This window comes from Zonotrichia leucophrys, chromosome 10, assembly GCF_028769735.1.
Source record: "Zonotrichia leucophrys gambelii isolate GWCS_2022_RI chromosome 10, RI_Zleu_2.0, whole genome shotgun sequence".
Classification (NCBI taxonomy): Eukaryota; Metazoa; Chordata; class Aves; order Passeriformes; family Passerellidae; genus Zonotrichia; species Zonotrichia leucophrys.
In genome coordinates this window covers 2,268,761-2,288,857 of record NC_088180.1, presented here as the reverse complement: position 1 = coordinate 2,288,857, position 20,097 = coordinate 2,268,761, and the positions used below count along the sequence as shown (strand labels likewise).

The window sequence follows — 20,097 nt, the reverse complement described above, 5'->3', positions numbered from 1 at the left end:
AACCCATTTTAACCCCTTTGGGTCCCATTCCACTCAGAGTGGGCTCAGTGAACACCCAGCCTGTGTGTGGCAAGTGACTGGCACTGTGGGGGTTGTGAAGCTGAGCCACAGCACTGCCACCATTCCAGTACCTCAGAGGAGCTGATTTAAGTCCTGAGGGACATGATTTTAGCCCTTGGGGATCCCATTCCCCACAGAGTGGGCTTAGCGAGCACCACAGCCCATGTGTGGGAGCTGACAGCGCTGAGGTGTCCCTGGGAAGGCTCCAGATGGACACTGCAGTGCCACCACCATGCCATTCCCCTTACAGGGGCTCATTTAACCCCTCTGGGGTCCCATTCCCTCATGGGATGCTCAGTGAGCACCACAGCCAGTGAGAGGAGAGCTACTGGCACTGAGGCGTCCCCTAGAGAGCTCCATCCAGGCACGACAGTGCCATCATCCCATTCCCCTTAGAGGGGCTTGTTTAACCCCTTGGGGGTCCCATCCCTTCACAGGGGTCACACTGAATGCCACAGCTCATCTGTAGGAGCTGCCAGCACTGAGGCTACCCTTGGGGAACCCCTTTTTTAGTCATGGGGTGTCCCATCCCCTCAGAGGGGGCTCAGTGAGTGCCACAACCCCTGTGTGTGGAGAGATGCTGGTGCTGAGGTGTCCCGGGGGGGCTTCAGGTGGGCACTGCCACCAACACATTGCCTTCATGGGGGGGGTCATTTGAGAGCCCTTTGGGGGTCTCATCCATCAGAAGGAACACCATGAGTGCCACAGCCCATGCATGGAATGCTGCTGGCACTAAGGGTCCTCAGAAGGACTCCAGCCAGGCAGTGCCATCATTGCATTCCCTTTAGAGGGACTGATTTAAGCCCTTGGAGGTCCCATCCCCTCACGAGGGGCTCAGTGAGCATCACAGCCTGTGTGTGGGAGTTGGCAGCACTGAGGCTGCTCTTGGGGAACCCCATTCCCCTTGACAGGAAAGATGTGTGCTCATGTATCTAAAAACAATTCCATGGGTGAGGGGATGGGTATGAAAGCCTTTGAAATGGTTCTTAATGTCTCTACCAACTTCAAGCCGCAGGTTTGTTAGAGAAACCAGACAGTTTGGCTCCTGAAACAAACAAAGGGTCCCTACAAGCCTGAGTTTCTGACCTTTGGGAGGAAAATGACTTGTTTAAAGGGGGAATATGTGGTAGGCGGTTCGGGAGAGGGCAACATGCGGCCGGGGAGTTTAGGCTGAAAAGGAGGCTGTGCCCTCTGAAACCGAGAGAGAAAGAAAACCCCACAGGTGTATGCCCCAGTGGACAGTCTCTCCCTTTATTCTAATAAAGTTGCAGGACTCTTCTGTCTCCTTTATGGACACTGGCTTTTCAGAATGTGATTTTCTGCACATCCTCACACAAGGGCATCCGGTGAACACGCAGCCTCTGTGCGGTGAGTGGCCCCAGAGGTGCTGAAGCAAAAGTCAGAACCGCTACCATCCCAGACCCCTCAGAGGGGCTGATTTAAGTCCTGAACTCCCGTCACTGGCCTTGGGGTCCTGCTCCCCTTAGAAGAACACGAAGTGTTGCCAGTGCTGAGATGTCCCCAGGGGGCTCCAGCTGGGCAGTGACACCACCATCTTACTCCCTTTAGGGGAGCTGAGTTAACCCCTCAGGAGTCCTATTCCTCATGAGGTGTTCAGTGGGCACCACAGCCCATGAGTGGAGAGCTTCTGGTACTGAGATGACCTGAGGGGCTACAGCTGGAAACCACAGTGCCACCATCACCCCATTGCACTCAGACAGGGCTGATTTAACTGCTCAGGGCTTCCATCCCCTCTGAGGGGGATCAGTGAGAACCACAGCCCATGTGTGAAGAAATGATGACACTAAGCCTGCCCTTGGGGTGCTCAATTTAACGCATAGGGGATTCCATTCCCCTCACGGCGGGGAGCACGGCGAGTGTCACATCCTGCAGGTGGCAGCTGCCAGGGCTGAGGTGTCCCTGGGAGGGTGGCTGAAGCCGGACAGCACAGTGCCGAGCTCAGAGGGGCTGACAGAATGCCTCGCGTGACGCCACGTTAACCCGCGGCTGCCCGCTCCCCTCACGGCGAGGCGGCTCCGCGGGGCTGTGGCGGGAACGGCCCGATGGCGGCGGGGCAGCCGCCACGCGGCCGCCGCGTGCTGCGCGCATGCGCAGCAGCCCCGCCCCTCAGCGGCACCCCCGCCCCTCCCTCCACGTCCACGCCCTCACCCCCCCGCCCCCGCCTCCGGCCCGGCCCGGTCCATAAAAGCCGCGGGCCGGTAGAGGGGCTGCGCCGTTCCCGGTGTCCTCGCTATTCTGTTGGCTCGTCTGTGCTGCGTTCCGGGGCCGCCCGTCCGTAGTGCTGCCCATGGCCTTCCCGCCGGTAAGTGCGAGCACGTGCCGCCTCGCGAGGCCGCCCCGCCACGTGGTTCCACGCGGTGGAGCTGCCGGGGGCGGCGTTCCCGCCCGTTCCACCTGCCTGAAGAGGGCAGCGGGACACCGAGCCCTCAGGGCGGCCCTGCAGGGAATCGCCCCGCTTGCCGGCAGAGCGCTGCCATGGGATCCCCGTTCCCTTCGGACTGGCCTCGCGGGGTCCCGGCTGCTGAGGTAGCCGCGGGGAACACGGGGTGTGGTGGAGCTCAGGGAACACAACTGACCCTGCCTTCAGGGAAACGCCGGACGAACCGCTGCCTAGCCTAGCAACCTGTGCTTCCACCCTTCCCGGGGCTTTAGGGGGATGAAGCTGAACTCGGGTGTGCATGGTGGGGCATATTTTGGCTACAGTGGACACTTGTGCTCATGCAAGTGGTATTTTTGCCCACTTCTAAGCTGCTTTTTTGTTTTTTAAGTGTAAAAGGTGACCAGAGGTGCTGTTTTATTTGTCAACTGTGTGCTGAAAGCTCCATGTAGTGTCTGGCTAGGGTGAGGGGTGATACAGGAGACTCGGTTCGTAACTCAGTATGGACAAAGGTGATTCTTCTGAGTGAGACAAGTCTGCTGAAAAACAAGTTCTTTTTTTTGCCCTTTGCTGTCCCCCAGCTGAAGCCAATTAACGCTCATTAGTGGTGCCTTTGTTACGGGCTAACAAGGTGTGCTGGCACCTGGAGTGCTGGTGAGGGACTTGGGGTACAGCTGGGCTCTGGGAAGAGCTCCAGGACCCCGTTACTTTGCTGCAGTTTGTCCCAACTGGAACAGTCTCCCAAAACCAATTAAAACCTTATTCAGCTTTGACAGTGTGCTGGAACAGGCAGCTGTGGGTATTGCTCATGTATGAAGCTTTTGGTGAGTGATGGCTTCAAAAAATAATAAAAAAAAAATAGCTGCCCTGATGGTGAAATGCCTTTTAAAAAAAGGGATTTTGGCAAAACTGGAGTTGTTCTGAAGGCAGTGCTCCCCTGTGAATTAAGACCAGTCTTAATTCAAACCAGGTGTGTTCAAGATGTCTCTACTCACTGAACCCCAGGACAGCTGCTTGTCGTTAGCCTTGCTGATGGTGGGAGAGCTGGTGCAGCCTTGCCTAACACTTTTTGGGATGAGCTGGGGTGGGAGTGTGTGCCTGGTGGAAACAGTTACACCAATGTTGTGTTTTGCACGGGTGTAGCTGCCTTCAATTTGGGAAGCAAAACATACCAACAAGAAAACGATTTTCTGAACTCCCTTTTATTGAAGTGTGGTGCCATCTCAGCTTGTTTATGTAGACATGGGCACCATTTTAACAGCATCTTAAATTTTGCCTTGGGATTGCAGGCCCTCTTGGCTGTAGCTACAGCTCCAAGAACCCCTCTGGGCATTAGCATGGTGCTGCCTGGGTGAGATTTCCATGGAAGATGTAAAAAGCAAAGGCTGGATTGTAGCTGAGGTGGATGAGCCTTGCCTGCTCCCCAGCATCCCCGGGAGCTAATGCACATCTTGGCCATCCTGGCAGCCAGGCAGTGTTTAATGACTTCCCTAAGGATTAGGCTATCCTAATCCTGTGCTAGTGCTGTTGTGATGCTGCAGGTTCTGCCTAGCCCTGGGATTTCATTATCTCTAGGTTTCCTGCAGGTGTGTGAGCCTCAGAGGTTCCTCATTTCCCCTTGCCTTGAACATCTTTGGGGTGTTTTGCTGCACAGGTGTGTGTTGTAGTGCTGAGTGCTGCTGGTGCTGCCTGGAGTGGGCCCTCCTGCAGGTGAACTCTGCTTGGGGCTGGTGGGGTGGGAGCTCCAGGGACCTGCCAATTTCCTGATGCACAGCAGGAAAACAAGAGCTCTCTGCCGTGGTGGTAAGGCTTGCTGTGCTCTGTTTCTCTGAGGGAGGGCAGCTCCTCCCTGTTTCTTGGCACTCCTTTTCTCAATGCCATGTGTTTGTTTGGGGTTGCAAGAGGGATCTGGAGGCTTTCAGTGCCCTCCTTGAAGTCTCAGTGTTCTGGGGATGAATTTTCCTGCTTGGAAGCTCTTGGTTGAGTCAGGATGTGGATGGACTGCTCTCCTGCCTGAGCTTCCTCTTGCTGTGTGTCTGTGTATGATGCTGCTTGGGTCTGTGTTTCTGACATCCAGTGACTTAACCTGCAATCTCACAATCATTTGCTCTGTGAGCCTGCAGCAGAGAACTGAATTGTCCTTCTCCTTTGGTTTTTATCCAGGGGCTTCTCTAGAAACTTTCAGCTCTTTAAGAGACTGGGTGTCTTACCAGGTGTTAAGAAGTGGTGTTTGACTCTGGGTGGCTTTAAAGCACCTGTCAGCTGTATCAGCTTCTCCAGTGACTCGTTTATCCTGTTATAAAACTGTGTCTGTGCCTCTGGATTGGGATTGTGAGGTGTAGCAGGATGGAATGGCTGTTGGGTCACTGCTTACACCCCAGGGTGTCTCATATGGTGCCAGGAGAATTCACCACTGGAAGCAGAGGGGATTTGTAGTTTGGAGTTGCATTGTGGAGGCTGCTAGGGAAGCCTGGAGAGGCACTGTGTTGAATTTGCCAAACCCTTCCAGGTGGGGCAGGGACAGCCAATCCTCCCTGGGCTCTGGAGCTGCTCCTCTTGCCTGGGGATGATGAGCAGCACCAGCTCTGGGGATGCTGCCTCAGGCGAGGTGTTTCCCTGGGATTTGGTGTTGACTCCGAGACAGAAGTACTTGTCTGGATTCTCCAGTTTGCAGACTCCTCCAGCATCCTCTCCAGGCTCTTGGGGCTGGTTTGGGCTGGCTGTGAGTGCTCTGGAGACCTCTTCTCAAAGGAGTACTTTATTTTCAGGTTTAGGAGAGGGGAGGGTGTGCTGCAAGCCCCTTCCTACAAGGGGTTGCAGTGCTGCAAATCCCCCCCTACCCTATGTCCAGCATGACTGCAGTATCCCAAGGGTATCCTTGACAGTCTAGGGTTAAAATCTCTCCAGCAGAAGGGATTTCTGTGGAAAGGCTTGTCTGTGTTCTCGCTGGTTTCTGTGCCCCTTTGGAGCAGGACTGGTGCTGCCGGTCGTGGAGGCTAAATGAGAAGGAGCGGGTGGGGCGTTCGGCTGGCTGCTCCGGGTTATTTTGTCTCGCTAGTGCAGACTCCTCGGGAAAAGCTCTGCCTCCCGCTGGAAGTGGTTCTTTTACCGGGAGCGGGAGTGGAATGCGGAGTTTCATCCTTATGCCAAGGCAGCCTGATGCGGCACTCCTTTTTATTAGGGATGACTGGCAATGCTTTTGTAATTTGAGCTTCTGTACTCCAGCTGCTCTTTATAAAGATGACTTAAAGCGCGCTCTGCCTCTTCTCTCAGCCTTCAGCTCGGTTTTAGCCTTACCTGTGTCACTCTTCTAAATGTTCAGTTGTTTGGTGGTGGGCTCTGATATTCGTGCATTTACAAACAATTCCACGGGTGTTAATTCTTCTAAATGGTTCTTAATGTCTCTACCAACTTCAAGCCGCAGGTTTGTTAGAGAAACCAGACAGTTTGGCTCCTGAAAGGGACAAACTCAGCCCGAGTTTCTGACCTTTGGGAGGAAAATGACGTGTTTAAAGGGGGAATATGTGGTAGGGGGTTCGGGAAGGCTGCACCTTCCGAGTCCCTCAGCTGATGGGGGAAGGAAGAGGGCAACATGCGGCCGGGAGTTTAGGCTGAAAGGGGGCTGTGCCCTCTGAAACCGTGAGGGAGAAAACCTCACGGGTGTGTGCCCCAGTGGACAGTCTCTCCCTTTATTCTAATAAAGTTGCAGGACTCTTCTGTCTCCTTTATGGGCACTGGCTTTTCATAGCGTGATTTCCTGCACAGCTCTGAGCATTTCAATAGCCAAAGATCGCAGCCCTCAGCGCTGAAGAAATGCCAATAGTTGTAAACGGGCCGGAGTTCTGCAGGGATTGTTCAGGTCCCTGATGAAGGCACGGTGCGAGCTGTCCGTGTTCCTGCTTCTCCCTGGTCTGGGTTTCCTGTGCTCTTTACCCATGTGGTGGGTAGCTGGAGAAAAGGCTCACATCGTGCGCGTCTAATGACGAGCTGGGGGGGTGGAATGCAAGTGCCAGGCGTGGGCTGGGCTAATATTCCGGTCTCCATGTGAAGTTCAGTTTAGACCAGCCTCCTTGAGCGATCCGCGAGGGGTCATTTGAAAGTAAAACCAGCTCGGTGCTCCAGGCTTGTTTGCGAGTGAAGCAGAACGGGAGGTGAGTGAGGCCTGAGCCCTGCAGAAGCACAGCCAAGCCGTGCCTGTATTGTTTTCTTGACAAGTACAAACGGCCCCGTTTAGAGCGTCGGTGTGTGCTGGAGGAGCTGGGGCTCGTTTGCCAGACTTGATGCTCTTCAGTTCTTTGGGTTTCAGTTTAACTTGATTCAATGGAGGGGTTTGATGTTTCTCAGGCAGCTTTACAAGGGGTGATCCTCTTTTAGGGTGCTGGTGCATCCATGTCCATGCTGGGTTGTGCTAAAGCAGAGATGACCTGGGGTAACTTCCTTTGTGGTCAGGTGCTGCTGCCTGAAGGGAAGATAAGGATTTTATCTTCTGCCTTTCCTCAGGATTTGGGGCTGTTTAGCTGGGAAGGAGTGATTTTTTTTTTTTGGGGTTTTTTGTCTGCAAACCTGAAGTGATTGCTGCTGACTTGGATCATTCAGAGATACTGTACGGAGCTCTGTGGTGGGTAGTGAGGTGAGCCTTGTGCTCCCCTGCTGTGCATCGGAGGAACTGCTGTGGTTCCTTGTGGTGTCTGCCTCGACCGTGAGCATCCCACTTGTCCCTTGGTGTCAGACTGACTGTGGGGTAGAAGGTGTTGTACCCTCATTAATCAGATCTCTGCTGGACAAACAGCCAGGAGCTGTGTTCACAACCCAGCTGGTTTGCTGTGGCTGTCAGCCCGGAGTCCATCCCTGCTCCCTGTGTGTGATGGGCACTCTGCTCCAGTGTGCCCTGCTGACAAATTACCGACCCGTTTGCTTAACTGCTTCTTTAATGCCACGAATTGGGTTTGAGTGTTGCTAAGACCTAAGCTAATGTGAGTATTGGAGGCAGTCCAGGCTTTCCACAATGTGTTGAAAGCTGAGTACTTGCCTATTTGACAAACATACTGGTTCTTTTTTACCAGAAAGAAGATCCTGTGAGGAACATAAAAGACTGCTGGGATAGCCCGAATGCCCCTGCACTTTCCACTTGCAGCAATGCAGATATTTTCCGCCGAATAAATGCCATGTTGGACAACTCTCTGGATTTCAGTGGAGTCTGCACCACGCCTGTCACAAAAGGCAAATGTGACACCCTGCCAGGTGATGGAGGGGGGGTGCAGGGGTGGGGAGGTGCTGGGTGGACCTGGTGAACAGGTGGTGGTGGTGGTGATCCTCAGTGCATGGGTGTTGGTATGCTTGGTACCAGGGGGTCTTTGCTTGTGTGCCTGAAATGAGCACCCTGTGTATTCCCTGGCAGCGTGGAGGTGCCTGGGAAGGCTTGCTTGCCTCCCTGTGGTGCTGTGGGTTATTGTGGGCAGGGTGTGAGTGCTCCCTGCCTGACCTGCTGGTGGGAATAACTGCAGCAGGCTCCTTTAGTGTGCCTCTCCTGGAGGCAGCATTCATCTGCTCCCAAGGTTAGCCAGGCTGAGTTGCTGCATACATTGAAATTGCAAGAGTTTTGAAAAACCACAGGTCAGCTAACATGCATGTAAGAGCACAGGTGGGTGCAGACTTCCCTGCAAAGCAAGCTTGGTGTGATGAAATCAGTGCTGCAAGCTTCTGTTTGTTCCAGGCTGAGGGGAGTGGGCATGTTCTGCTGCCTTAAGACAGAAGTTCTGTGCCAAAGCAGAGTGTGTTTGGTCTGGTCTTATTTTTATCCAAGTGAAGGACGCGCTTTTGTCCCTTTGCAGCAGCCCAGGTCTGCCAGTAAATGTACCTGTGCCTGGTACTCCTTTTGCCAGCACACCTCTGAGCAGCAGTGCTTGCTTGTGCCAGGATTTGGGCACTTGAAAGGGATTGCTCTTGCCTCTCCAGCCTCTGAATTACAGGGTCAATAAACGCTTCAGCCATTATTGGAAACAAGCTGACCCCTCAGGATAGGTCCCAAAACAAAGTGGGAAGTGAAGGGCTGAGCCTCCCCAGCTGGTGACCTTGCAGGGTTCCCTGGGCAGAGCAGGTTTCTCTGCAGTCACATGGAGACAGGGCTGCCTTGGCCTGGTGGGTAATCTGAGTTTAATCAAATGGGCGTGGAAAAAAGCTCTAAATGAGTGCCTGCACACCGTGTGGGTCTGCTTGATGCCTGTACAGTGCAACTTTGTTCTGGGCTAGCAAAATGACTGCTACCAGATGACTTCCAGTGCAGCTTAATCTCCTGGGTATTTGAGGACTTAGCAGTGTGGACCTGGGGCTGATCTGGCCATGTGATCCCGTGCTGGCGCTGCAGAAATACCAGGGGAAGTGAATTGCCTGCTTGGAGGCCTGGATCCATGGCCAGCATTGCTTGAAACCTCTCTGGTAAAGTGGGATTGGAGGCTATGCTGGCTACTCCTGAGCAGTGGTGTAGTGAATATTAACCCTTTCAGGTTACTGGTGCATTGTGCTGAGCTGGTTTGTTTTGTTGTTTTTTTTTTTTGGTTTTTTTTTGGTCCCCTGGCACACAGTGCTGTATCTGATCTGGGTGCACTGGAAGCATAAAGGAGAAATAAATTGAATGCTTTTTTTTACCTCCTTGCAGTGGGTTAATGAAAGGGTTGTTTCTGGCTTCCTTGTAGAAATCTTTGCTATAGCCCTTCCTACCCCATTTGGAATGGGGATATTTCATAGGCTCTTAGAACATGTTCATGGTATTTCCTGATTAAGTTTCAGCTTGCCAAAGTTAACCTGATTTATAAAGGAGATGTCTCTGCCTGCTAGAGCAGATTGATCATGTGAAGGTGTGGGTTAGTTCTGGTTTTGTGTCTGGGCTTAAGAGCTGGCACAGCAATTTTAACTTGCCATGCTGTGTTTGACTTTGAAAACTCTTCTCTGAGGGGTGGGGGTGTTTGCCTGGCACTGAATTAGGAGCTTTTACTGACCTGCTGCTTGCAAATCTGTGTGCTCTGTCATTTACTCTTGTTTTTTCCTAGGGATGTCTGGAGCAGAGGGTCTTGCTGGTGATGCCTTGTGTGGAAACTCTTGAGTTTCCCAGTAGTGTTAAACGGCCTATTTCAGGTGATAAGTCCTGTGGGAAACCTCTCATAGGGCAAATCCACTGGCACTGGGGTGTAAAACAGAGGGCCTTCCTCTAGCAAATGTTATTTTTGCTGCAGGGAGACCAAAGTTGTGCTTTGGGGGCACCCTAAGCAGCTTTTTTTCCTGCTTTGGCAGCTGGGGACCAGTCTGACCAGTGAGTCCTGGGGAGCAGGGTGGGAGCCTTGCTCAGCAGTAGTTATCCACACAGGAGGATTTCAGCTTGTGTCAAATCCCTTGTGTAGTGACACAAATGCTTATGGTGCTGTGAGGAAAGAATTCCTCACTTCTCAAAGGATGCTGGGCTGGAGTAGGGCTGCCTTGGGACAACAGAAATGTGAAGGTATTGATAAGAGAGCAACCTGGGCCAGCAGTTATCAGCTGTAAATTCGTGGATGAGTCAGCATCTGCCAAAGCATCAGCAGCTCAGAGTTATTGCTCTCCTTGCAGTCCCAGCCTTGTTTCCTTTATGTTGGAGCTGGGTTCTCTGGGTAGGTAAGGAGGGCCTGAATGCAGCAGCTCTGCAAGCTTTGTCCTGTCTTTGGAGCTGGAAAGTGCAGGAGCTGCTCCTGATGTTTCATAGGTTGATAATGAGAGTCTTCTCCATAAAAAGGCTGGCAGTGTCAGCAAAGATGTGAATCCTGGGGCATCTGTGATCTAGAAATGGGGGTTACTTTGGCACCTGGACCTTGGTTTGGGTTGTGCAGAAATTCTCACCTGATGGCTGTAAGGCTGAGCAGCTGATTGCTAAAATGCATAACGTAGTGCAGGTGGTTAAGCCTGGAACAGGTTGTTGGAGCTGCTTGCCTTGCCCTTGAGTCACTTCTGGGTAGGTGATCAATGGAGCAGAGACCCTTCATCTCCTGTGGTGTTTTGTCTCTGCTCCAAGTCAAGTCCCTCCTGAAGAATTCCTGAGTCTGTGGGGTTTTTGCTTGTGCAGGAGCCACTGTTAGACTAGATTATCAGGAAATTCCTTGCTTGGGCAGGGTTATGAATCTGGAGATCCACCATGAATGTAGTAGCTATAACAGGTGAAAGGACTGTCTTTTTACAACTTAAACTCTTTAAAGGGCAGAGCTTGGGGAAGAGACTTTATTCCAGCAGTAAATGCTTGGACTTTAATCTATTCATGGTCCCTCAAGCTTTTCAGTTGTCATCTTCAGGTCAAACTAAATTTATCCCAGCTTGGACTTGTGTTGAAGAAGCCCCTTTGAGCACTAAGAGGATTACACGTGGTGGAGAGGAGATGGCAGAAGTTTGTGACCTTTCACTAATGCTATTGGGGAAGCACGTGTGGAGACACTTTACTGTCGGGCTGGCAGCGAGGCCGTGCTGGGATCAGCCTGGGCAATGTGAGAGCATGGGCTGATTCAGCACTCTGCATCCTCACAGGCAGGGTTATCTATCCCCTTCTGGGCACAGCTGGGACTGCTGCTGCAGGTTCAGCTTGCCACACCTTCAGTTGGGTGTCTGTAAAGATCAGTTTGCAGCTGAGGATACTCCGTGGTGAACTTTGCCCCTGGTCAGAGCCAGCTGTGTTGGGATGCCGGGGCTGACCAACCCCTGAGGTTTGTGGGTGCTGTTCCAGGAGCTCTCCAAGCACCAGGCTCGGGGTGCAGTGGTGTCATTGTAGAACCTGTCTGGTGGCTTCTGGGACAGGGTCATGGTGCTTCCCAACTGCTGCACGTCTGGCTCAGTCTTCTGTGGGGAAAGGCAGCACCTCCTCAGTGCAGGCCTTAACCTTTAGTGGCTTTTGTGTGGTGCTGGAGATGGGAGAGGCAGCGTGGCCTTGACAGAGGCAGGAGTCAGCATCTCCTGACGGTGCTGCTGGAGCAGCTGCCTGTCCTTGAGCAGCTGCTGCACAAGGAATGTGATTTTAAAGCTGTTGCATATGTTTATCACCTCTCTGGATAAGAGTGTGGGCAAGGACAATTTCTCAGCTTGGCTGCTGGTTCGTTTTAAAGCCTGCTGCCAGGCTTTAAAGCTGGGCCTTGCTGGGTGCTGCTACATACACCAGCTTTTGAAACTAGGCACAACTTCCAGCTTTAGTAGAGCTGGGAGTAAAGCTCCCACGGTAGCTTTTGTATACCTGTGGCTGCCTTCAGCTGAAGGCAATGCTTTGTTTAAAAGGAACTTTGAAGACATGTAGGTACCCCAAATGTCCCAGCAACATTGATATCTCATTCATTAAGCTTTGCTCATTTAACAGCAACAAAGCAACCATTATTTTGCTCTAACTTGACAGTCCATTGTGTGAAGAAATGGGAGATGCCTAAATGACTTCCTTCGGATAGGAGAGGCTTCAGGTGCCAAGTTTAAAGGCTGTTAGTTGTGGCCCATCAGGCTTTAATGACTCTGTGGCTGCTTTATTTAAGGAAAACTGAAGGACAAATGCAAACCCAGACTAGCTGATGACTAAATCGGCTTCCTGTTTGCTCTTAACTGCAGTCAATTAATGACCTATCACTTGTTTAGCCGTCCAAAAAGTGTCTCTGATACCGTAATGTAAATTCCTCTGCTCTTCCTCTGCAGCCCCAAGGAAACATTCCAGACAGCAGTGGATGCAGCTGACCTGATATGCATGGCCTTGAATCAGGGAATAAAATGCTCAGGGATGCAGGGACCCCAAAGGTAGCTCTGCTTAGCTGGAGGTGCTGAGGCAGAGTAACTCTGAACAGGAGCTCACCTGAAGCTGACAGAGCTATTCTGCCTGCCCCAGAGAAATGCTGGATGCCATGTACACATCCAGAATAGGGAGATTCCACACCTGTGCCCCAGAAAAAGAGCACACTTACTTCCCTTGGTCTTGCTGGCCTTTGAAGTGTCACACAGCCAGATTTTTGCCTACACAATCATGATGCTTTTCTCTACTGGAAAGTGCCTCTAGTAATTGGGTTTTGTATCAGATATGCAAATAGAAGCAGGTCAGTGTTCTGCAGAGCAGGCACTTGGCCTAGAGCTGTTGTGTTCTGCTGTGGTCACAGGCTGGTGGTGTTCCTGAAGATCCAGCAGTTATGATTTGTTCTGAGCTCTGTCACTCAGGTTTTTGGTGCTGTAATTCTGTGGCAGTCTCTGTTACTCTTGGAAGAGGGAGGCAGAGCAGCAAGACTGTTGCAGTGTCTCTTCCTTGGTTTCTGAAGTAGCTGTTTGCCTGCTGCTCAAGTGTTTGTGGCTATGGAACAAGGCAGACTCCGTCATCTGGCAGTGAAACAGGTCACACAGCAGCAAGTGTCTCCACTTTCAGATTACAGGGGAGATGCTTAGTTGTGTTTCAGAAAAGCCTCTTGTAACTAGTAGGTTTATGGTGAACAAGTGCTTTTCTAAGTCCCTAATGATCTCCAATGCACTTTGGGAGTACAAGTGACTCATCTGACAGCTTTCACTTGGGTATTTGTCTTGAGTGCAGCATGCACTTGAGAGGCTTAATTTTCAGGAATGCAATTCCCAGCCTTTACAGTTGGAGGTGCAGGGAAGTGTGAAAGGCAAAGCAATGCTGCTGCTGCCTTCTGTTTGTCTTCTGAAGGCTTCTCCCTCTGCCTCTGGCTTCTGCAGGTTTGGTTTGGAAGCTCAGCCTTGGTCAGAGCTCTGGTCCACAGGGTGAATCTGGTTTTGTCAGAGAGGAGAGCTTACAACTGAGCTGGGCTTGTCATTCTCCTGCCCTCAGTGCTTGGGGTGCATTCAAGGAGGGGTTTCATGTGTATTCAGGCTCTGGTGGAAACCAGGGTGTGGGAGCAAAGGGAGAGCTGTCCTGGCTGTGGAGGTGGTAGGAATGGAATCTGATTTGGTTCATGTTTCCTTAAGCATTCTGAGAAAACCCAGAGGAAGAAAAACCCTGTTTGCTGGATTGTTAGCTGGCCTTCCCAGATCTGGAAGGCTCCAATATCTGAACCCCTCTGTGCTAGGTGGAAGCACCACCTTTCCAGGCTGATGGCACAGAGATGCTGCTGCCATGGGCTGGGAACTGGATCATGCTCCCTGCTCCTCCTGCTCCCTTAACCCACAACCTGCCTGTGGATCACAGCTTCTGCTGCCAGGCCCTGTGGATCCTTCCCACGCAGGCTTAGGCTGTAATTTCCTAAATATTTTCTTGTTTGAAGTGCCTGGTTGGTGCAGCCATGCTGCATACCAGATCAGGGGAGAGAACCAGGCTTAAAACTAACTCCCTGTGGCTTGGTTTTAACCAGACGAGCTCCCCAACCCAGCTTCCTGTGTGGAAACTCACCTGCCTCAAGTGGTGTGAGTGGGGTGGGGACAGGGGCTGGGCCTGTGGGAGCTGTCCTTGCCTGCAGGTGAGAGCTGAGCTCTGGAGATCCTCATCTTCTAGAGCCTTTGGAATGCCTTAAATCCAGGGCTCCCAGTTAAAATCTGGAAAATGCAGCTTTCTGTGTGGGCAGTGGTGTGGAAAGCTGCCTGGCCTGGCTGCAGGGATCTCCTGGGCAGGCCAGGAGGGAGTCACCCAGGAGAGAGACACTTGCTCCAAGGCCAGTGAGGGAGTGTTTTGTTAAGGACTTTGTTCTCACAATGCTGTTGAAATCAAACCCAACAGGCTTGGGAGGCAGGAGCTCAGTCTCTCCCAGACGCTCGGGCACGAGCCCAGCGCAGCGCCGCTCCCTCTGCCAGGATGGTTGGCTTGCAGTGGCAACTCCAGGGAAAAATCCAGGTTGGAAGGGCTTGTGCTGGTGGTTGGGGCTTGGAAAAAGCTGCAGTGAAGCATTTGGGTTGGGCTGTGTCAGATTGCAAAGTGAAGTTATTCAGTATTTGGTAAGCATTTAGTTATGAATAACTTGAGGTTATGACTCTGAAACTGAATTTTTGTCAGAAATTTAATTCTTCCTGGTCTAGTATCTGATTAGTTTTCTCTGTCTACAATTGCTTGCTTTGTAGCAAATCTCCAGACTCTTGACTTACACAGATTTCTGGACTAGTTATTTTAAGTTCTCTTTGTTTTTTTAGTTGATGTTTTGTCTGGATGACCTGTATCTGTCTTTCAGCCTGGCTGGGAGTATTAAAGGGGAAGCAGCTTGGGCTGGTTGTTGGCTTCCGATGGGAAAAGATCTAATTAAAAACTGCTGGTTATCTGAGTGGATTTTGCTGTGTGCTTCCACAGTTAGAGCTGAAACTGGATTGCAGGGAGTTTGTTTTTAATGTGAATTGAAATCATCAGAGGGAATCATGGATCTTTTGCTTGAATCTGATTTGGTTTGATTAAATGAAACAGTTTATTTCCTGAAAAATGCATATAGTTAGGGAAAGCTTGGCTGGATACTGCGGAATGAATGCTTCCTGTCACAGATAAATTTGTTCTGTATTTTTCTTATTTTTTCAGTTGTGGGTTTCATCCAAGCTGTTGGGATTCAGGTTTTGCTGTGTGTCAGTACTCTGTGTCCATGCTTCCCAGAAGATGGAGCTTGGTGGGATTTATTCTTTTGAGACCTAGCAGGATCCCTGGTTCCCAAAGGGAAGGGAGTCTCCTGCTGCCAGGGATCTGTGCACAGCACTTGTGCCTTTTCATAAAGGCAGGAATGTTCCATATTCATATGGACAAGTTATGGTTGCTGTGGGAACTGAGTTGGCTGAGCACTGTGTCTTGATCCTTTCCTCCCTATGTTAGATGTCCAAAACAAGCCATCAAAAACCTGTCTGGGAAGAATTGATGCAGTGCAATACCATGCTGGGGATGCAGTGTGATGCTGTTACAGGTGCTTGGTAGTAATGTGACTGAATTGGCACTACAGCTTGTACTAGTACTACTAGGAGTAGGAAACACCCCGGTGGAGTGCTGTGGAGGAGGCTGCAGCTGGGAGGAGGGAAGGTGACATGTTGCCAGCAGGTGATGGTTTTAAAGGCTCTGATCCTGCCTGTGGTGCCTCAGTCCCCTCCCTGGGGTCTGGGAATGCTGGTGCTCCCCAAGTGCCATGGGGTGGAGGCAAGGCTCCTGCCTCTGGCAGCGGTGGCTGTGTCACACATGGGCTACCCAGCTGCCAGCAGCCTCTGCCTGGCCTTTGCTCGTGGGCATCCGAGTGGCATGGGATGTGGCAGAGGAGGCCAGGAACGCTGCCGGGCTGTCTGGGATGGCTGGGACTGCACGTGAGGGATAATGTGACAGACTGGAGCGACTGCAGCGCCTGCGGAAGAGCCGGGAGCGGTGTGTGGAGTGAGGTGTACATCTGATGGCACAGTGGGAGGCTGTGGGGGCAGGGGGAGGAGGAGGAGACAGCTGCTGCTGCTTGGGAGTTGGCTTATAAATGCCCTCTGACTCAGATTTCGGGTAGCACAGCTGAGCATCTTGTGGTTTCACCAGCCCCCAGATCCCTGCGTTAAACTGGAATTCTCAGACTATGAACCTGCTGCGTTTCCTTAGGCTGTTGGCACGGGCTTAAGCCAAGGCGAGAATCCGCATCTCCAGTACTGTAGGCTTGTGAACACCCTGCGAGGGAGGGGAGGGCTGGGAAAGGGAGGACCAGGCAGGCTAAAGGTAAACAGGCCATGAAAAATTCCTGATGTGGAATGGATCTGCTTGGTCCTCTTCCTCCTCCTGTACCAGTGGGATGTGCCCGCCTGGGCTGGAGCAGGGATGATGGGCTGCTCTCCGGGCAGTGGGGGTTGAAGGTTATCCTTGTTACTCAGGGGTAAACAATGCCGAGTCAGTGAGGCACAGTGGCCGGGCTCAACCAAACAGATTATGCCAGCAGAATTGCGAAGCTTTGCATCGGCTCTGAATCGGAGCCAGCAGCTGGAAGCTGGCCAGGACTAAAGTGTTTTTGGGTTTTGTGGGTGGAGGGAGGCGGGGACAGGAGAGCTGGGTAGCACTAAAACTAACTGTGCTCTGTCGCTGCTGCTCTCGTCGTTGCTGGGGGGATTGCTGCCTCCAGCCTGGTGTCTGCTGTGCCGACGAGCCCTGCTTTGTGCTGCCTGCCTCCCCTGATTTACTGGAACTGCTCCTCTTTGCTCCTGCTACCGTCTTGTCTGTCAGGGGAAATCTTCTCCTTTCTTCTTACCTTTATTTTGTAAGAGCTGATGCAGTTCTCTTGCATGGCAGAGTGACGTCACTGTCAGCACAGTAAGCATCAGCAGCCTGGTCACATGCTGACCCAGTCAGTAATGCAGACGGGATAGGAAGGTGGAGGGGCCGAGGGGGGTGGGGGGCTGGATTCTGGACATATGGTAGCCCTCCCTTTTGGGGTGCAACTGCTGGTTGCAGGAGCTGTGGCTTCAGAGCGACGCGAGACCTGGCTTGGGGCTTAATGCTTTGGAAAACTCCTGCTTTAAAAAGAAAAAAGCAGCCCTGAACTCTCAAGCTTCTGTTTGTTCTCCATCCGAGCAGACATCCAGGACTCTGAAGAAGCAGCGGCAAGCAGGATGCTCTTCCCTACGTCCACGCAAGAGTCTTCCCGTGGCCTCCCAGACACCAACGATCTGTGCCTTGGCCTGCAGTCTCTCAACCTGACAGGGTGGGACAGACCCTGGAGCACCCAGGACTCTGACACTGCAGCACAAACCAGCACACAGTCCGGTGAGTCTGCTGACACATGCAGCAACAGTTGTTGGGTTGTGTGTGTGTTTTTGGCTGGTTTCAAGCTAACGTGGAGCGATGTGCTTGTGTAACAGGGCGCTGGCGGCGGCTAATGGGGGCTTCTGGAGCCGTGCTGCTTGTGTAATGTGACAGCTGAGTTGGGGAGGCTGTGGCTGCCTGTGCCACAGCCCCCTCTGCTCTGCTGTCAGCTCACTGCAGATGAGAAGTGCCCGGGGTTGTTTTGCTCAGAGCTGTAACGCTGCTGGAGGAATAACCTCACCGGGAGAGGAGAAATCCTCTTGCTGTGTTTGGAAGGAGTGGGTGGGGGGTGTGGTGTCAGGAGGCTGAACACGCTGGGTAGGAGTGAGGCTGAACTTCGCTCCGGCAGCCTGAGGAAATCCCTGGTGGCAGGGAGCTCTGCAGGTGGGGAGGGGTGTGCTTGCAGAGGGTCCCCCCCGTGCCTGATTCCCAAAGTCCCGGCAGCCTCACTTGCCCAACTCTGCCGTGGGGTGTGGTACAGCCAGCACCCAACAACTTCAGCCAGGTTGGGGCTGGGTGGGAGACTCGGAGGGATCCTTCTCCACTCCCACGCTCAACTAGAAATAGCGGGCTGTGCCTGCCAGTGGGCTGCAGGAGATGCAGTGGAATGGCTTCTTGTTTTAACTCTTGTGGTCCAGCGCAAACCTACGTGATGGGCAGGGTGTGGGCTTGCAGCCACGCGCTGCTGGCTGCTGTGCCCTTCCCCCTTGATCCTCTCCAGTCTGCTTTTGCAGCTGGGATCGGCTCGGGGATTCCAGGCATGCTGGGTGCCCTCCCCTGGAGTGATGTGGGGTCCCAGTTAACTGTTTGAGACACCGGCCTTCCCTGTAAAATCCCAGGAGGGGAGGAAGGGGTGCTGCATGCACAAACTTAATGCATCCTGTCAGCCTGGTGTTGGAGCAGAGGGGTAAAACAGGGAAGGGTTCACTTGGTAGCCTTTGAGGCATGTAAAAACCAGTTTCACAAACAGTGTGTTCGTTTAAGTATCAGTCTGTGGAAAGATCTAGTGCTTTGGCAGAGTTTGTGCAAGTACAGCCTGGTTGCTACAGAAACTCATCCCTTTATAGCAGCATGCTGCTGCTTTGTTAAAAGGAGAGTGCATCGCTGTGCAGGCTTGGGTGACACTGAGGCCCCAGGCATGGAGCTGGTGCTGACAGGAGTTACAGACAGTTTCTTGGCTGGGGGAGCTGGGCAGTGGGGCTTGCCTGTGTGGAGGGGCAAGGGGGTGCTGTCCTGAGCATAGGAAGAGCTTCTGGGACACATCCCTGAGTTGCTGCATGAGTTGTAAAAGAGCAAAAACAAAAGTGCTAGTGGGGTAGCAGAGTTTGAACAGCTCAATCTGCACAGCTCATTTGAGTTTCTGCATTTAATTTCCACGAGACTTGGCATGTGGGGCCTGGCATGGGCACTTGAGGTCTGCCTGCAGCCCAGCTGCGGTAGCTTTATTAAGCTTTGCTCTGCTCCAGTGAGCAAACTTCCACATGGTCCTGTGGGCTTCCCCTAATGAACCAGGGAATACCACACACTCCTGCCTGTACTTCCATTGCCAGCTGAGACCTCGAAGGAGGGAGAGAAAAGTTGTTAGTGTGCGGTGGGCCAGCCAGGTGCCTCAGAGCTCTGCTCTGAGCCCCTTCTGGCTGTTGGCAGATGGAGCCCTGCTGGTCCCTGTGTCACAGGGTCTTTAATGGATGAAGAGCACACTTGGAGCAGGTGACATCCCCTGGAGTGACCGTGGCACTGGGCTGGGCGCACAGCGCGCTGCGGAACGGGGCTGTCACACACGGGGGCAGCCCCTCGGTGCGGGTGTCCCAGCTCCACCTGCTCCTCTGGAGCCATCTCCAGAGCTCTCTTGGCAAGTTCCTGCCAGGCTGCCTTGGCAGAGGCGTGGATGTCTCCGCAGTGCTCCGGCAGGCAGGCGAGCAGTGCTGGCATGAGCCCGGGGCGGGCTCTGCGCCTCGGAGCCTGGGTGGCAAGGCTGGCATGGCCATGCTGCTGGTGGGAATTCACTGCTGAGGGAGTGAAAGGGCTGCTGGTTTCAGGAGAGAGATTGAGTTGGAGAGGATTTGAAGGTGCTCTGGTGACCTCTCTGCTCACAGAGAGTGTATCTGGTGTCAGGTGCCCCCACTGACTGCAGTGCTTTGTGCTGGAGCTCCTGCCTGCCGCAGAGGCCTGGATAGAGCTGGGGAAAGGACCTTGCCTCAAGCACAGCCCTGGGCTCTGATGATCTGTGCCCACTGGGAGGTTGTGACAAGTGTGGCAACAGCTGGTGGAAGATGGCACCCAGTGCTGTCTGAAGAGGCCTGTTCCTGCACTTCTGACTCCTGGTATTCCCATTAGTACAGAGAGGGACTTGGTGGGGTGTGAGACCTGCCCAAGTGCAGCTGTACTGCTTGTACAGAGCAGCTCTGGCCTTCAGTGGCTGTGCAGAGGGTCCAGTGCCCTGTGGCTGGCGCTGTTGTGATCCTGAGACAATGTTCTCCTTCTCACTCCTACACTCCCTTTGCGGGCGAGCAGCAGCTGGGCCAGGAGTGCTTCACGATCTGGGCTGCTGTTACTCCCCTGCTCTGAGAGCTGTGGGATGGTCGGTGCTAGCTGGGGAGGTGAAAGGCTGGTCCTGTGCACGGCTTTGTATTGCTTCAGCCACCCACCCCTCCCATCTCTGTGGGGCCTTAGCCCTTCCTCAGGGCCCTGGAGGAGTGGCAGTGGAGCTGCCTGGGAGCAGAGGGCCTGTAGCTCAGAAGTGTTTGCTGAAAGGTTGTGGAACACTCTGGGTGGCAGAAAAGTGTCCTGTGTCTGAAAGCTCTGTGGGTCTGAGGAGCTGGCAGGTGCTGGTGCTGCCAGGTGGCCACTGTGCATGCAGAGATGTGGAGAGGATGTTGCTGTGTCTGAGTGCTGCCGAGGCCTCCGTGGGGTGTCCTGCAGGCAGGTGAGGCTGCGG

General features: G+C 53.0%; 1 protein-coding gene across 6 annotated transcripts in view; it reads left to right on the top strand.

Annotated features, from left to right (window-relative positions):
* Window positions 1–2,297: 2,297 nt before the first annotated feature.
* The window catches only part of CPEB1 (cytoplasmic polyadenylation element binding protein 1), a 37,345-nt gene continuing 19,545 nt past the window's right edge, over window positions 2,298–20,097 (top strand). For 3 of the 6 annotated variants that reach the window (XM_064722066.1, XM_064722065.1, XM_064722064.1), the window contains exons 1-3: window positions 2,298–2,383; window positions 7,522–7,699; window positions 16,932–17,120. In XM_064722066.1, coding sequence (XP_064578136.1) covers window positions 2,369–2,383; window positions 7,522–7,699; window positions 16,932–17,120 — 382 coding nt within the window. In that variant the 5' untranslated portion in view covers window positions 2,298–2,368. Of the gene's footprint in view, window positions 2,384–7,521; window positions 7,700–14,144; window positions 14,268–16,408; window positions 16,668–16,931; window positions 17,121–20,097 lie in introns of those variants that run through there. The other 3 variants (XM_064722068.1, XM_064722069.1, XM_064722067.1) reach the window with 3 other exon arrangements.